Here is a 16,801-nt window from a genome sequence, read left to right on the forward strand (position 1 = left end):
GACTTCATTTACAAAGTGAATCGGGTGCCTGCACAAGTCAATAAGTGCACGACAGCCTGACGTGGCTTTGTTCTTGTTGCTGTCGAGATCTGTTCAACAAGGATAGCGGAACACAGCCAGTTTAAAGCTGTGAAATGAAGATGGAATGCTATTAACGGTTTTTCACATAGTTTCTCTTGCAGTGCAAAGATCTGTTTGATGATCGTGGTTCTGGATATACAATATATTGTTGGATTCAGGGAAATGTCCAGACAGCAGAGCAGGAAGCAGTGAAGAATTTGAACACCGTTAAAAAAAGTTCAATTAGGAAATTTGTTTTGATGATTTTTTTTTGTTTCAAATCTATAACATACATGGGATATGATTTGGAAAGAACCAATGAATCCACATCCTGCAAGATTATTAAAATGCCTTGAAAACTGAGAGTGATTTCTCTACTTGATCATGGTACCAGTTGTAGTTTGGACAACTTGGATCCAGAAGGTGGCGCACAGATTGTACAGTGTAGGCAGTTAATCAGCTCGTTGTTGTGTTGTGCCTACTTACACGGCTTTAGAAAAATTCTCTTGCAGTTGGGGGTTGTAGTTTCATTGACAACAAAATTCTTCCTCTGACCCACAGAAAACCTACCTAGTAATTAGTGTGATTCTTAGACCCTTTGAGCATTTACAGCCCCATCTTCATTCCAGATCTGGACCATATGCAGCACTGAAGCTTTGTTCTAAACCTGCACTGAATAAAGACTGTGGATTAATTAATTATGCACAATGCAAGAACACAAATACAGAAGGGCACATTCAATAACATCCATCCATCCATTCTCTATACACCGCTTTATCCTACATTCAATAACATTCAATTTAAAAAAAAATCTTGTTTTTCGTTTGAAGCCAAAGCAGTTGGTGTGAGGTCATAAATGCAGCTTCTTGCTAATCTTTACAAACAAAGAACCTTCATCTTCTATCATATGCTCCACAATTAAAGTTGGACACCCAAAGGACATACAATCATTCATGAGAAGACATCAGACGTTACGGACATTAAAAAAATAAAATCAAACAAAGTGGGCTTCATTTTTAGTTCCAGCGCCGCAAACAAAGTCTTCACTGTTCAGAGAAACCAATAAACCTGTTTGCTGTAACTCAACCTCACCGGTCACTGAGACAACTTTGACTTTTGGTTATATTCTGTGTCACGTAAATGTCCACAGACACTGATTTGGACTGAGCACAATGAAAACAAAATGGAGTAATATGCTTTTATTTTTGTCTCAGTAAAGGTTAAAAAAAATACTGAAGAAAGGGCTTTTTGTGTGTGCTTTTCCCCAGTGAGTCAAAGCAAGGGACCTTTTGTGATCCCTGCCTGGGAATGAGTTGCCATTCCCTGTAATTGGAGACAATCTCACAGTCATGTTGGCCTCACAGTCACTTAAAGGGGGGTCACATGTCCATTTATCAGGCTTTTCTCAGCAGCGCTGTCCTTTACTGCGCAACACGTCACTGCCCTCTTCTCTGAATTGTTTGCAAATATGAACAAAGCCACAGTGGTCTCTTTTCAGTGCATCTAAGACAGAAAGTGGCTCAGTGTTCCTGCACGTAATTAACATCAGGGTCACAGCAGCTGTTTTTATTCTAGACAGCAGTAATGATGTTCCTGTATGTACCTTATTTGCAGCAATTTAGTAAACCATAAAAGTGGTAATTTAATTTTGCATATGAAAGAGAAATTACATTCAATGAAACACAGTTTTCTCCAAGCAAGGTTTGGTTTCTAGTTGTGTACTCAGGTATGATACACAGTAAAATCTAAATTCAGCTTTAACATTCTGCGCTGCGATATCACGTCAGCTCTCTTTGAAACCAGTGATTCAGAGTGTCTGTTCTTTTTTTCTGCTGTTTTCTCTCCTTTTACCCGGTGAATGAATGGCTTGCAGTCTCTGAATCCCCCCATCTGACATGCAACAAGAAAGCCTCCCTCCAGGCTACCTTACTGCGGGCAACTGTTCAAAGAGTCCATTTCATGTCTACATTGAGTAACCTCAATAGCAAAATCCATGGAGGGAATATAAAACAGATTGATTCAGCAAAACATAGTAGGAGAGCTTTTATCGCTCTTTTTTATCCTCAATTTATAAAGAAAGGAGTGATTAAAGATTATGAGGCATGTTTTCTTTTGAAATAAATATAACAACAAAGTTTTAATCTGCTTCATTTTGGAGCCTTAAAGGAACTTTTTTCTTGTGGACTGCAGGATTTGCATAGAGTGATGTCAAAGAGGCGTGTCAGTCAGGATTACAAGCTGAGCAGATTGGCTAATCACTATGGATACAGCTTTTATAGTTTTGTGTGGCGGTAATGCTGAGCAGTTTCCAGGACTTCACTTTTTTATGCCGCGTCTGTTTTGTTTTGCGTAGGATCTTTTGCTCTTACTTGATTTTGTAATTATGACCAAGAAAGAGGCACTTGGGAAGTAAACAGCATAATGGACTCTACAGGGCAATGGAGAAAGCGTGTCATTTTGTTGTTTTGTTTTGTGGTAAGTTGTCCTGTTGATTACAGTTTGTTTATACTTATCAATCTGCGTGAATTTTAATACATTTTAAGTTAAAATGAATTTACATATGTGGAGCGTGAAAACAAATCTCCAATTCCAATCATGTACATGTAAATGGCTCAAAAGTTGTATACGCATATTGCATTTCAAAAAGAGAGTTCTTTGCTTCCTCAGGTGTTTAATATTGCTTTCGCTCATGACCCTTCATCTGGAAATGCAGTAAATATGAGCAGTGAGACGGAGTTTGCAGATATTGTCTTAGGGCAGCATACGCTTCCCTCCTGGTATCATACATCTGTTGATGCTGTGCTGAAGCATGGCACAGTCAGCACTCATAACAGATGGCAAACACAGATGGCTTTCTCCAAAGCAGTGTATTCATTTCAAGTGAAAGAAGACACAGTACCAGGTTAGTCATCTTTCCTCATGTACGCACCCGTGCATGTTGTTTGTTGACAACGGTTCATTTGATTGTTTTTTTTCGAAATATGTAACTTTCTCAATACTCTCCTAATTTTTAGCATGTAAGACAGTAAAGATCCTTCTGTTTTCCACAGCAATGTTGACAAAAGTTTTCTTTTCACTCCCCGGTTGTTATGTGAACTTCCCTGTAATTATGCATTATCCACTGTGTTGACAGGAACAGTTGTGGGAAAGGTGGAAACGCACTTTGGGACTCTCACGCCTATCACCTACTCAGTTCAGGAGGATGACGGAGAGAACCTGTTCCTGCTCGGCCGAATGTCAGGGGAGTTCCTATTATCCCGCAGCCTGGATTTTGAAACACAAAGATTCTATGTTCTCACAGTGGTGCTACAGCACGGGGATTCGCAAGTATCCAGTGTCAGAGTTTACTTCAATGTGCTGGATGTGAACGACAACCCCCCTGTTTTCAGTACGCACGCCTTTTCTGCATCACTGCTAGAGGACACACAAGTCAGCACTTGCTTCCTGTGGTTGAATGTGTCTGATAAAGATGATGGTAAGTGTGCAAAGTACAGCTGAAACATTCCCACCATGCTATGTTTGTAGATTATACCTGTATGACATTGAAACATACTCAGATAGGTACTTTATTAACCCCAAAAGATCATTTCGGTGTCACTTCACATTCAGGTTTAAAGTTGCTTTTTTGTCTTGCATCTTCAATTTGTCTTAGTTGGTACAGCACACATCTGTGACCTCTCAAAAAAACAGGCCTTTCCACTGCTCCTGTGTGTGAGAATTTCTTTGCTGGCTCTTTTAAAGCAACATTTCATGAGCAACACTGATCAAAATGTACAATACTGAAGGAATTCATCATACAAATGTGATTTTGTGAACAGCTGAATGATTCTAATTGACTGGAATTTCAAAAAGTGAAGCACAAATATACAAATGTGTTAAAACACACAAAAGAAATCCTACTTTTTTTACAAATTTCTGCAGAGAACCTATTCATTGTACATAAATTGTTCAAAGTCTGAACTGCTCATGCGGGCTCATGATAAATACACGATTTATTTTCTCTGTCCTGTTTCCATTTTTCATATTGGAGCTGCTCCTCCAGCAAGGGATTTGTGGGTCTTAGCAATTAATGAGGGTCAAATTCACAACTAGCCCTGCATCTCACAGTTCAGCTCAAACTAATGAGATGTTATTGCCATACATGATAGCGATTTCTTTTGCAAAAACTCTGCACTATCTATAATTAGCCCTAACATCAGCCGGATCTTTCAGCACTTATAACACTGAATGATAGCAACATGGGGCCTGTAGCGCAGAGCACATGCTATGAGTAGAAAAGGGATCATTTATTTTAACACAGTTTTTCCACACTTGGCAAGACAAACCCAGACATGATTGTGTTTACCTTAAATTATTTACCCAATTATGTTTTGCTGAGAATGATGCTTCAGTATGCAGCATTACAAAGAAACAATGGGCTGCAAAGACCACACACTTCCGGTGTTTTCACACACTTTTGTTCATTGCTAACAAATGCCTAATTATAGTTTATTAACAGCAAACATAGGATCAGACGCATGCAAAATGCATCTTGATTTACAGCTAAATTAAATATTATTCATACACTGTCAAATCTGGATTTATAGTGACTTTTTATCTGACAGATGGATTTCTCTTGGCTAAAACTGGCATAAACAAGTGATACAAGACAGTTAGACATTTGATTAGAGTCATTAATGATACTATTACCATATTCAAAATCACTCACACCCTTTTTTGTATTCAGTGGCAACACTTATATTTGCCATTACAGCTATCAAGCAGTTCTTATAACTGCTAACAAGCGTCTTGCTGATGATCACTGGATTCTTCTTTGGTACTGCAGTGGTCATTTTGGCTTCTGACCATGACCTTTTACATTTGTGGACCAATGTGGAACTCTGTTCTGACTTGCAATTAACTGACTAAAAAACTATTGCATCAGCTGTTCACAATGTGTTCAAGTGCTCTAGAGCATGGTAGAACTTACCAGGACCATATGGAATGGTAATGAAGCATGCATTATTTCAAATATTGTAGATGATTTTAAGGGGTAATTTTGAACATTTTTTTTTGTAAGAAATTTTTAAAACAAACATATAAATAGTTAATTTGAATGTCTTACTTGTCAGAATAAACCTATTGTTGAAAGAAAAATTCCCTTTAAATCCAAATTTGGCATCTGTATGAGTAACTTTTGCCTTAACTTTATACAATATGGGTTAAGAAAATTCAATTTTTTGAAATGCATGTTTAAATGTGTATGATAATGCATCAGACAAGTTTAATTAACCACTAAGTAGAAGTAAATGATAGATGTCGTCCCATATCTTACTCTAGACCAAGCTTTTACCATGATGCTGTCTCTATCGTTCGCCACAAGTCATGTGTTATGTGATCCTCTCTGCCAGGTGACAACGGAGAACTAAAGCTAAAAGTGGTTGGTGGTGATGAAGAGGATGTGTTCTTCATCCATTCAACGGGTAATTTATGCTTGAACAAAGAGTTAGACAGAGAGAGACGATCCTCCTACAATCTTACCTTGATGGCGAACGACTGTGTCCAGCCGGTGTCTTTTCAGCTCACCAGCACAGCTCAAGTTATTGTGGTTGTTGAAGATGTCAACGATAATGCTCCAGTGTTTGTGTCACCCACAAGTGTTAATATACCAGAAGACACCCTGCTTCATTCTGTTATAGTGACTGTACATGCTGAGGATGAAGATGCTGGATCCAACGGGAAGGTTTTATATTATTTAAACAACACAGCTGGTGGGATGTTCAGCATCGATGACAGAAGTGGAGCAATATACCTGGAGGAGATGTTAGACAGAGAAGTGGTAGATATGCTGACTGTTACTGTAATAGCCACTGATAGAGGCTCACCCCAAATGGCAACCACAATGAATCTCACGGTGCATGTTGAGGATGCAAATGACCATGATCCTGAGTTTTTACAAAGCAACTACAGCCTGACAGTCAGAGAGGACATCCCCAGAGGAACAAGTCTGTTTCAGGTTCAGGCCTATGATCAGGATACTGGACCAAATGGACGAGTGAGGTATATATTGACCCAGACGAGTCCGTTTGTGGTGGACGCAGTTCGGGGTGTTGTCACAGTCATGGACAAACTGGACAGGGAAAAGGACCCAAACTACAGCTTCATCATAGCTGCTGTAGATCAGGGGAACATCCCCAGATCTGCTACTGCTGCTGTCAATGTCACAGTGTTGGATATCAATGACTTTGCACCTCAGTTTTCTCCAGAAACACTCATCATACATGTCAAGGAAAATGAAGAGGATCCATTTGAGTTAATACATCAGGTGCAACTGGGTCTCAGTGAAGTAAAAGCTCAAGAATATTGATAAGAGAGAGTTTGGTTGGTAATTTCTTTGTCTTTTTTGATCAGGTCTCAGCTTTGGATGAAGATCTAGGGATGGACAGTCAGCTTACCTATTTCATACAGTCAGGAAATAGTGATGGTTTATTCTCCATCACGCCCAGTGGCACGTTTGAGATTTTACACACTCTAGACAAGGAGAAGGAATCGCTACATATCATCACCATCACTGCGGTTGATTCAGGTGATTTAAGTCCCAGTTAAATAACAGCCTATAGCAACAATATCGTCATCATTTCGTTTGTTAATAAATGTTGCTTTGTCATTTGAAGGATTTCCACCTCTGACAGGTACTCTGACTGTTCATGTCATAGTGGATGATGTCAATGATAATCATCCAGAGTTCACTGAGGAAGTCTACAACACCATCTTACCTGAGGACAGTCCTATTGGTACTGTGTTTGCCATGATAATGGCATCTGACATTGATGAGGGTGTCAACGGGGAAATAAGGTAACGTTCTCACAAAAAGACATTTAATATTTGAGAGTCATAGTAAGAGGTATTTTTCAGGTCAGAGGTCTTTTGAATTAGTGTAATATACTGCATTAGAGCAACTTTCAGAATGCTATATACAGTATGTTTACATTAGATTTTATTGGGATGTACGGAGAAAGTCTTATGTTTTCTATTTAGGTACTTTATGGAAGACCTTGATGTACCTTTTGCCATTGAGGAAACATCTGGAGAACTGTTTACAACCGGTATCCTGGACAGGGAGACAGTAGCTATTTACAGGCTGACAGTGATTGGTAGTGATAAGCATCCTGCACAGCCTCTATCAAGCTCTGTATTTGTGATCATACTTATTGGAGATGTCAATGACCACTGGCCCCAGTTTTTGGACAGCCCCTATGTGGCCTACGTGCCCACTGGGTTACCTCCAGGTGAGAGATTTAACTTCTGCTTGTCAGTCATATATTTCATTCCATTCCTGGATAAACTGTCAGGGTTAAGAGGACAATTTCATGTTTTTTCATGCTGTTTTTCTGCAGGTTCAGTTGTATGTGCAGTAAGAGCAACAGATGAAGACACTGACATGAATGCAGAATTACATTATTCATTATATGGACCAAGTTCAGACCTGTTTTCCATCGATCTGTACAGTGGCACTGTTTTCACCACAAGTGTTCTCCAGAGAATGGATGATATTATTGTCAATGTGCATGTAGAAGATGGTGGAGAATTCCCTAAATTTGACACCACGACTATCAGCATCAGGTTCCAGGATGTCTCTGAGTTCCCACAGATGAATGTGGATGTTCAGAGCTACTCCCTCTCTGAGGATGAGCCAGTGGAAGCGTTGGTTGCTGTGGTCTCTGCGACAAGCACCAGAGCTGAACCCATCTCTTTTTATCTTGCTTCCGGAAACTTTGAAGACATGTTTCATGTGGAGCAATTAAGTGGAGCACTGACATTGGAGAACCCACTGGATTATGAAAACAAAAAGGAGTTTTCTTTGTTGATAGAAGCCAGAGACTCCGGCTTGCCTCCCTTCTCATCATTTTCACAAATTTACATAAACATCACTGATGTAAATGATAATTTCCCACAGTTCACTCAGTCTGAGTACAGATGTGAGGTTTTTGAGAATTCCCCACCGTCTGGGGTTTGTGATGTTCTCGCCGTTGATGCAGATTCTGGCAATTACGGCACAGTGCAGTACAACATAACAGAAGAAAACACTGATAACTTTTTTATTATTGACCTTGAAAATGGTTTATTGAGCACCACTGGAAGCTTAGATAGAGAAGATATTCCTGAATTCAATTTGACAGTTGAAGCTACAGAGATAAACAATCCTCTTCATAAAGACAAAACCACTGTTATTATCACTGTGTTAGACAGAAATGACAACGCACCTCGTTTTTCACAGATTTTTTACACAGAGCTGCCCGAGGATGTCCCTGTTGGACACTCAGTTATACAAGTCACCTCAACTGATGATGATACTGATGCTAATGCAGTGATTAATTACTTCCTAGCTGACCAAAGTGATGATACGCTTTTCAATATTGATCCCACCACCGGCTACATCACTGTTGAAGGACGTTTGGACAGGGAGGTGCAGGATCATTACATCTTGAAAGTAAACGCAAATGATTCAGCATGGAGTATAAGCACAGATGTCAGTATAGTCATTTTAGATGTCAATGATAATAGACCTGTGTTTTCTGATAACTTTTATATGGTTGTTCTCCCTGAAACACAAGATAAAGAGGTGTTTGTCTTGCAGGTTGTTGCTACAGATGCAGACATTGGGCAAAACGGTGAGATTTTCTATGTTATTGAACCTCCAAATGAGGAGTTTTGGGTGAATGCTTCCTCTGGAGAAATCTATACAAAGCAGCCGCTGATGCTACGCAATTCTGCTTTTGAAATCAGTCAGTTTACAGTTGTTGCTTTTGACTGTGGCATTGTTCCTATGCATAGTAATGCCACAGTCACAGTGAGATTGGAACAATATAACCACCACCCACCAAAGTTTCTACCTGTACAGCCTCTGATTCCTGTTCCGTATCACCTGCCTGTGGGAACTGAGGTGGTCCAGTTAACAGCAATAGATCCAGATGTCAACAGGAGTGCTGATATTGAGTATGTTCTGGATGGAGGAAATGCATCTGATTTCTTTTGGATTCAAGCTGACAGTGGAAAGGTCATCTTAAATCAGACTTTAGCTGATGCTGAAAATCTGTTCCTCACTTTATTCGTTGTGGCTAAAGACCAAGGCACTCCCTCTTTAACATCACAGACTGAAATCACTTTTGAAATTACTGGAATGAATCAATTTTCTCCAAGCTTTAGCAAACCACATGTTATTTTTTCTGTCCCTGAGGACTTGCCTGTAGGATCAGTAATTGGGAAAATTCAAGCAGAAGACGAGGATTATGGCCCCAATGGTGCAATCATGTACCGCATCAGTCCAGAAAATCAATATTTACCATTGTCAGTTGGAGAAGTCTCTGGACTGCTAACTCTGATCAAAGAGCTTGACTTTGAAAAAGAAGGCACTTATCATTTCCAAATCAAAGCCACAGATGGTGGGTGGGTCTCTAAAACGGGCATGGTAAATGCTACAGTAATAGTCATGGATGTGAATGATAATCCTCCAGCCTTTTCATCCTCAGAGTATACCACGTCAGTGCCTGAAAACTCAAAAATTGGAACTAATGTTCTACATGTGAAGGCTACTGACAGTGATTCAGGCACAAATGCACAAATATCCTACTCTGTTATTGCTGGCCATGTGGATAAATTTGCAATTGATTCAACAAATGGCGCAATCACCACTTTGGATGTCTTTGATTACGAGCAAGAGCAGATCTTTGATATAACAATCAAAGCGTCAAACACTGGTGGGCATACTTTATTTAGTTTAGCACACATTGTCATCCAAATCTCTGATGTCAATGAGTTCACACCAAAGTTCAGGAAAAAAGAATTTAACTTCTCAGTATTTAAAAATGTGTCTATTGGAACTCTGATTGGAAAAGTGACAGCCACGGATTACGACCAAGGCTTTGAAGGTCAGGTGTTTTACTTGATGTTTGGTCAGAGCAAAAGTATGGGCTTTGAAATTGACACACTTTCTGGAGAAATATTCACCACAAACAGTCTGAGGAAACAAGGTAACAGCCATGTAGCTTTAAAAGTTCTGGCAAAGAACCATGGTGTTATTACTGGGATGGATGTTGATGAGACTTTGGTCCATGTTAGTGTGATTGACACAAATGATCCGCCCGTGTTCACTCCTACAAGTTACATAGCAAATATTACAGAGGACAGTCCAGCTGGGACATCTGTGGTGACAGTGAGTGCTCTGGATCAGGACTCCATCTTGGACTGGAATCGTTTCTTCTTCAGCATTGAAAATGGAAACACAAACTTCTCTTTTGCCATTGATCCATCCAGTGGTCTTATCTCAGTGAATTCTCCACTTGACAGGGAACTCTGGCCAGTTTATAATCTGACTGTTACAGCCACTGATAATGGTTCTCCACCAGCCACTGGGACGACTACTGTCTCTGTGACCATTGGTGATGTAAATGACAATGCCCCTAAACTCACAGCAACTGAAGTTCAGGTGAAGGAAAACCAACCTGAAGGCACTATAGTCACCAGATTAAATGCATCCGATTCAGATTTACCACCAAACCAGGGTCCTTTTACATATTTGTTATTAAATCGTTCAACTGGTTTTTTACTTACACCTGACGGACTTTTACTCACCACACAGACTATTGATCGAGAGCAAACCTCCGCATATCAACTTGTGGTGGTTACTGGAGATGCAGGAGTTCCTACTCCACTATCATCAACAACAACCCTCCATATTAGGGTCATGGATGAAAATGATAACCCCGCATTCTCAAGAAACATTTTCATTGAGGTGAAATACTTTGGCAGTTCTTTCCAAGGAGGCATGATTGGAAACGTACATCCTGAGGATCAGGATGTGGATGACACATTCAGCTGCACCATCAAAAGTGGGCCAGTTAACATGTTTGTAATACCTAATGGCACATGTGAGCTGTGGTCAGCTCCCTTTCAAGGTGAGGCCACCTTTAACATCACCATCGAAGCTACAGACCAGCTTCACTTTCCGGTTAACAACAGCATCTACGTAAACTACAAAGGCTTCACTAATGCCTCTATAGACAGCTGTATATTATTCTATGTGTCATCACCCTCAGTGGAAGAGTTCTTGTCCAATAAGTATTTGAGGTTTGTAAAAGCTCTCGACAGTCTCTTTAATCTCCAAGCCTCAAAAACTCACGTGTTTGGAATCAAACATATTGGCAATGAAATCCTCCTGCTGGCTGCTGTCAAAAATTACAATGGTCAGTATCTTAGCAAAGAGGTAGCAAGCGGTATATCTGCTGGACATAAGAAATTACTGGAGGCTCAGAGCAACGTGACCATTTCTCACATCACCAGTGACCCGTGTCTCACCAGCCCTTGTCAAAACAGGGCAACCTGCAGCAAAAACATTTTCATCAGCCAGGAGGTTGCTGTCCTGGAAAGTGCAGCAGTGATCTTCGTGTCACCACAGAAAGAGATTTTTAATTGTACCTGTCCAGTCGGCTTCACAGGTTCACTCTGTGAAGGTGACATCAACGAATGTGAGTTGAATCCCTGTGAGAATAGAGGCACATGTGTGAATACTGAAGGAAGCTTTTACTGTCACTGTCAGAGTGGCTTCTCTGGATCTGTCTGCTCTGCTGATGGAGATGAATGCCTGAAGGTGAAGTGCCAAAATGGGGGAACTTGTATTCCCTCTCAGGATGGATATCACTGTCACTGTGTGCCTGGATTTGAAGGTAGACTTTGACCTAGAAGACACAGATTATGTGTTTACAGAAGCCAGAAATGATTTTTAAATTTGTGTTTTGCTTTTTATTTTAGGTGAAAAGTGTGAGGTCTTTATAGACCACTGCAGGTCAGCGCCCTGTGTTGAGGGCAGCTGCATCAATTTGCAGACTGGTTTCTCCTGCAATTGTCCATTTGGTAAGAACACTGCAAAAAGGGGATCTTGAAAGCGAAAGTTCATCATTTTAGGAAAGATATTCATTGAAAACAGTGACATTCTTAATTACAGGTTTAAAACATACAACATTTTTGTCAAGTTACAACTACAAAATGCATTAAAACATCTTAATGCTGAATTTTGTCATTATATCAGGAGTCAGTGGAGTCCACTGCGAGGAACACAGCTATGGCTTTGAAGAGCTGTCTTTCATGGAGTTTCCTTCACTGGATCGCAGGACTAATTTAGTTTCTCTGGAGTTTGCTACAGTGCAGAGGAACTCCCTCCTCCTCTACAATCCTAGAGGATCATCCAGCAGGGATTTCTTGGCGCTGGAGATACTGGATGGAGCTGTACAGCTCTCTTATGACCTGGGGTCAGGACCTGTGAGACTACAGACACACAAGCATGTTGCAGATGGGGCTTTTCACAGTGTCACTGTCAGGAGGATTGGAAATGTGAGTCTTAAATATGTCTGTATAGAATCAATCAACAGTTTTCAATGGAGGAAGTGAATTTGAAACAACTCATGAGTGCTATTTGTGTCCAATAGATGGGTTCCTTGCATGTGGACAATTGCACAGATGTTGAAACCAATGGATTTTGTTTTTCACAGAGTGATGGCAGCATATCACAAAGGTAGAAGCAAAGCAGTAATTACTAAGTTTAAATTTCTGTTTGTATGTATGGGTATACTTGTGTCAATCATTTCTCTTTCTCTGTCTTTATGTCTAATCAGAACTCTTGATGTTGGTAACAATAACATGACAATTGGAGGACTGAGGACAATCGACTTTATTTTACTCCATCCCACTCAGATAAAAAGTCATGACTTTGTTGGATGTATTCGAAACATTCACATTAATGGCATCCTGTTGAGACCTTCAATGGCCCTCGCAACATATAACATCTTTGATAGGTAGGCTTGTTAAATTTAAAACATGTAGATACTGGAGATAAACAAACACCTCAGTCTTTGTCCGTATATATATAAGTATATGTTTTATTACAAAAAATATATTTTTTTTATTTTGTATGTGCCAGAATTTCAGCAACGTGTCTTTCCTTTTATATATATTTTATAAAGGTGTCCTCGAGCAGCAGTGTCACCATGTCTCAGTGTCCCGTGCAAGAATGCTGGTGTTTGCCATGACCTTTGGTTTGACTATCTTTGTGAGTGCAAAAGCCCTTTTACTGGAAGAAACTGTGCAAAAGGTAAACAAAAAATCTATATGATTTTTTTTTAAATTTGATTTTATTTTGAGTAAAAGATTAAACTTTGTTTCCTTCCTGAACAGAAATGACAGACGAACTTGTTTTGCATTTTAATGGGAGGGATTATATTGAATATGTTATTAAGGAGAGATTCAAGAGAGACTATGTGATTAAAGATTTGGTCGGTGGTAAGAAAGAGGGAACCATGAGAGACCAAACTGTTATTAACATCAAGTTCAAGACCAAAGAAGATGGAGTTTTGATGTTCATTCTTGGACAGATGGGATACATTATGCTGAAGGTATTTATGACATGTAGTTAGATCATCACTTATCCTGTGTATATATTTCAAGTTGTTTTTTGCTGTTTTGTTGCTGTTTTTTTTTCTTTCTAATTCAGATAAAAGACAGAAAACCTGTGTATGTTTCCGAAGACACACTGTCAGGACACCTATCTGAGTTCATTGTGGACTCTCCAGTGGCTGATGGGGTTTGGCATGTCCTCTCCTTGTTCAGCAATGGACAGAACACTTTTCTGTCTGTGGATGATAAACCAGTCTTGAACAGCACTGACCGAAGTATGAATTTCACTCCTTTAACTGTGGAAAAGATCATTCTTGGTGCAGCACTGACAGGAGACACAAAGCTCCAACAGCTAGGTAAAGATACACAGTGGATCCGATGACTAACTCAATCAATTTATAGTATTAACATGTGAAAGACTTATGAAACAAAAGCCAGAAAATGTAAAACACAGTCTTGTCCTTATCCCTGATCCTCAGCGGATGAAAGTCTTATATACCAAGATATTGAGTCATTTCCCTTCTTACAAGAAGTTTTATCAGGTTAAGTTTTCCTCGCTGTACAACCTATAATGTGTAAAGTTGCCTGAGGTGTTGGAAAGACAGTTGATATTAATACTGAACCGTCCTCGTTCTTTTTATGACAGGGTTCAGTGGCTGTGTGCAGTATTTCAATGTGAGCGGTTACACTCTGCCTGTCAGCGGTCACAGTTTAATGGTGGACATCTGGCCCAGTTCAAGTCTTACCCACTCCAACTGCAGCTTTCCAGGCGTTTGCCTTCCCTCACCGTGCTCTGTGGAGGACACTGCCCGGAGGACTTGTCTCTCAAACTGTCAAAACCGTTGGACGTGTGGACCGGCTGTGCAGAGCAGGTCCTGCATCTGTTTACATAATGTCTCGGACCATTTCTGTGATCTCTGTATTGCTACAATGGAAAGCTATAATGAGTGCTCTGAGATTCAGGGTAGCACACCACTGTGGCTCATAGCTGTGGTTCTTCCTTTAATCTCCATGCTGGTGGTTTCTGGAATGCTTGTTGTCCTATGCAGAGTGAGGCAGTTTGACGCAACATGTCAGAGTGAGAGCCTACCACAGAAAACAGAGCAGGGGACAGACAACACTGCTTTTTGTTTTGGTGACAGCGCAGATGCCGTGTCTCCAGAAAAAGAGAATCGACATGACCCAGTAAGTGCAGATCAGCGGAGGTCAAGTGCTGATTTTTACTGTGACACCAGCCTGTCAAGTGCTCAGCAGGTGGCAAACAGTGAGCTGGAGTACTATGAAATTGGCAGCATTTGTAGTGCCTATCATTCAGACAATACGTCACTGAAACTCAGCTGGCACAAACATTTCTACAGCACAAAATGTGTGAAAGCAGGTGCTAAACAGTGGGCAGATTTAACGATGCTCTTAGCAGGGCTTAAGAAAGAAACCCCCAGTCAAGAAAAAAGTCCCGCAAAGCCTCAAAATGTTCCTTTCCGAAACCAACAGTTATTGACTAAGCTTGACACAGAGCAGCCTCGACAGTTGCCTCGTTACATTAAGAGATTCCTACAACCAGAGACCCTGGAGCCAATACAGTGTCTCACTTTTGAAGAAATTAGCAAATTAAGCGCTCCTCTGGAGCAAACAATGCCACATCAACCAACCCTGAAGTCTGGACCCGCCAAGTCCACCATGAGGATGGACGGCTCATCGGAGAGTGAAACAGACAGCACATTCACCTGCTCAGAGTCTGAGTATGGACAGTTTTCTATCATCAGTGGCACAAAATATATACATGACCAGTCATCCCTGCCAAGCTGCAGTTTAAGACAACAAGGCATCCTGCCTGTCAATTCATTCTTACAACAAAGCTGCCTCTCTGCTGCAGGTGAGGGCAAAGCAGAAAGTGCTGCCTGCACTATGTTAGAGCAATGGGAAGATATTTTACAAATGCATCTACCTTTTAGCAGCTATGCACCAGTATTTGAGGATATTGCACATCTACCCATTGAATCCAAATATAGCTATGATACGCAAAGTGACAATGAGGAAATTATTTGATTGTCATTATATAGAAGTAACTAATAAATTACATGGATTAATGTTGTCTGCAAGTTACATACTATGGAAATATTTTTGATGTGATGAATTTGCAAATCTATCTTGTCAAAATAGATTAATGATAAAACTGAATGACATGAAAATCCTACATTTTTAATTTGACTTGGTATTGAAAAGCAGGGGAACGTGTTTTAATTTTTACTGAACCTCTTTTTGGTTTACTTGGTTGCTTTATTGTTTCTCTGAAGATTTATCTGTTCAAAGTCAATTTTATATCTTCATAAGGGGTCAGAGGTTTAATTCATGATGCCCTTTAAATATGGATGCAAAGCCTATGAGAAGACAACATTTGATGGTAATGGGAAATTAATTTGTTTGTGTGGCACTAATTATGTCTTAGCTGACTGCTTCTGGCACATGTTCAGTTTTTAATACTTGAACATGCAGGATGCTGCTTGTAGGATAAAGAACAACAAAGAGGCTGCATTATTTTGCAGAAGTGAAAAAGTTACAGGGTAGCGTGTCCATGTGCAGTATAAATGGAGACTTACATGTGGCCGGAAATTCAGAATATGAGAAATCAAAACAAGAAAGTCTCTCCTGCACACACCTTTGGTCTTTATACTCCACCAAATGCAGGGAACTGATTTTTGCAAGGAAAATGTACTTTAAAAGTTTCTAAGAATCATTATAGGATGAAAGTGAAGTCTGATGCCATGTTCTATGGACATGACAGGTTGCCAGTCAATCGAAGGGCCACAACTAGAGACAAACAAGCACACTCCCATTCACACCTACGGACAAATTAGAATTACCAATCAACCTCAGCATGTTTTTGGACTGTGGGAGGAAGCTGGAGGGATCTTGTAGCTGCATGACAATAGTGTTAACCACTGAACACTGTGCAGCCTGTGTTCCATGTTAACAAAGAATATTCTAATCAATAAAATTTAATCAGTTTTGGAATAATTCTGACCAGACTCTTCTACAAACACATATATCTTCATCTTTTCTTCATTTTAAAATGGAAAATCTAAAGTAGTATTGCATTCACTGTCTTCACTTCATCAGACATACCCTGATGGTTTGGCTCCACCAAATGGTCAACTTAAATTTTACATTCAGAGGTGTTCGGTCTGTTGAAGGTTTTACTCTTAGCATTTTTCAGTACATGGCAGAGAAAACATTACATTACCCAATGTCTGCAATACCAGATGTCAGATGTCAGATTAAAATATAAAACATAACCAAACAGTGCTGAAAATTTGCC

At 40.0% G+C, this 16,801-nt stretch overlaps 1 protein-coding gene across 9 annotated transcripts; it reads left to right on the plus strand.

Moving 5' to 3' along the window:
• Positions 1-1,739: 1,739 nt before the first annotated feature.
• LOC110955239 (protocadherin Fat 4) lies at positions 1,740-16,500 on the plus strand. Of its 9 annotated transcripts, none has more exons than XM_022200151.2 (16): positions 1,773-2,535; positions 2,728-2,962; positions 3,194-3,535; positions 5,451-6,364; positions 6,451-6,625; positions 6,714-6,894; positions 7,078-7,328; positions 7,437-11,762; positions 11,848-11,949; positions 12,125-12,426; positions 12,522-12,607; positions 12,708-12,887; positions 13,056-13,183; positions 13,360-13,484; positions 13,583-13,841; positions 14,132-16,500. In XM_022200151.2, the coding sequence occupies exons 1-16, from the start codon at positions 2,482-2,484 to the stop codon at positions 15,529-15,531; spliced, it is 9,060 nt and encodes a 3,019-aa protein (XP_022055843.2). In that variant the 5' UTR covers positions 1,773-2,481; the 3' UTR covers positions 15,532-16,500. The 9 variants fall into 9 exon arrangements, with proteins under 9 accessions (XP_022055846.2, XP_051813661.1, XP_022055844.2 ...); XM_022200150.2 differs by having other exon boundaries at positions 1,775-2,535; positions 13,267-13,484; XM_051957699.1 differs by having other exon boundaries at positions 1,775-2,535; positions 6,732-6,894; positions 13,267-13,484.
• The last annotated feature ends 301 nt before the right edge of the window (positions 16,501-16,801 follow it).

This window comes from Acanthochromis polyacanthus, chromosome 13 (assembly GCF_021347895.1).
Source record: "Acanthochromis polyacanthus isolate Apoly-LR-REF ecotype Palm Island chromosome 13, KAUST_Apoly_ChrSc, whole genome shotgun sequence".
NCBI lineage: Eukaryota > Metazoa > Chordata > Actinopteri > Pomacentridae > Acanthochromis > Acanthochromis polyacanthus.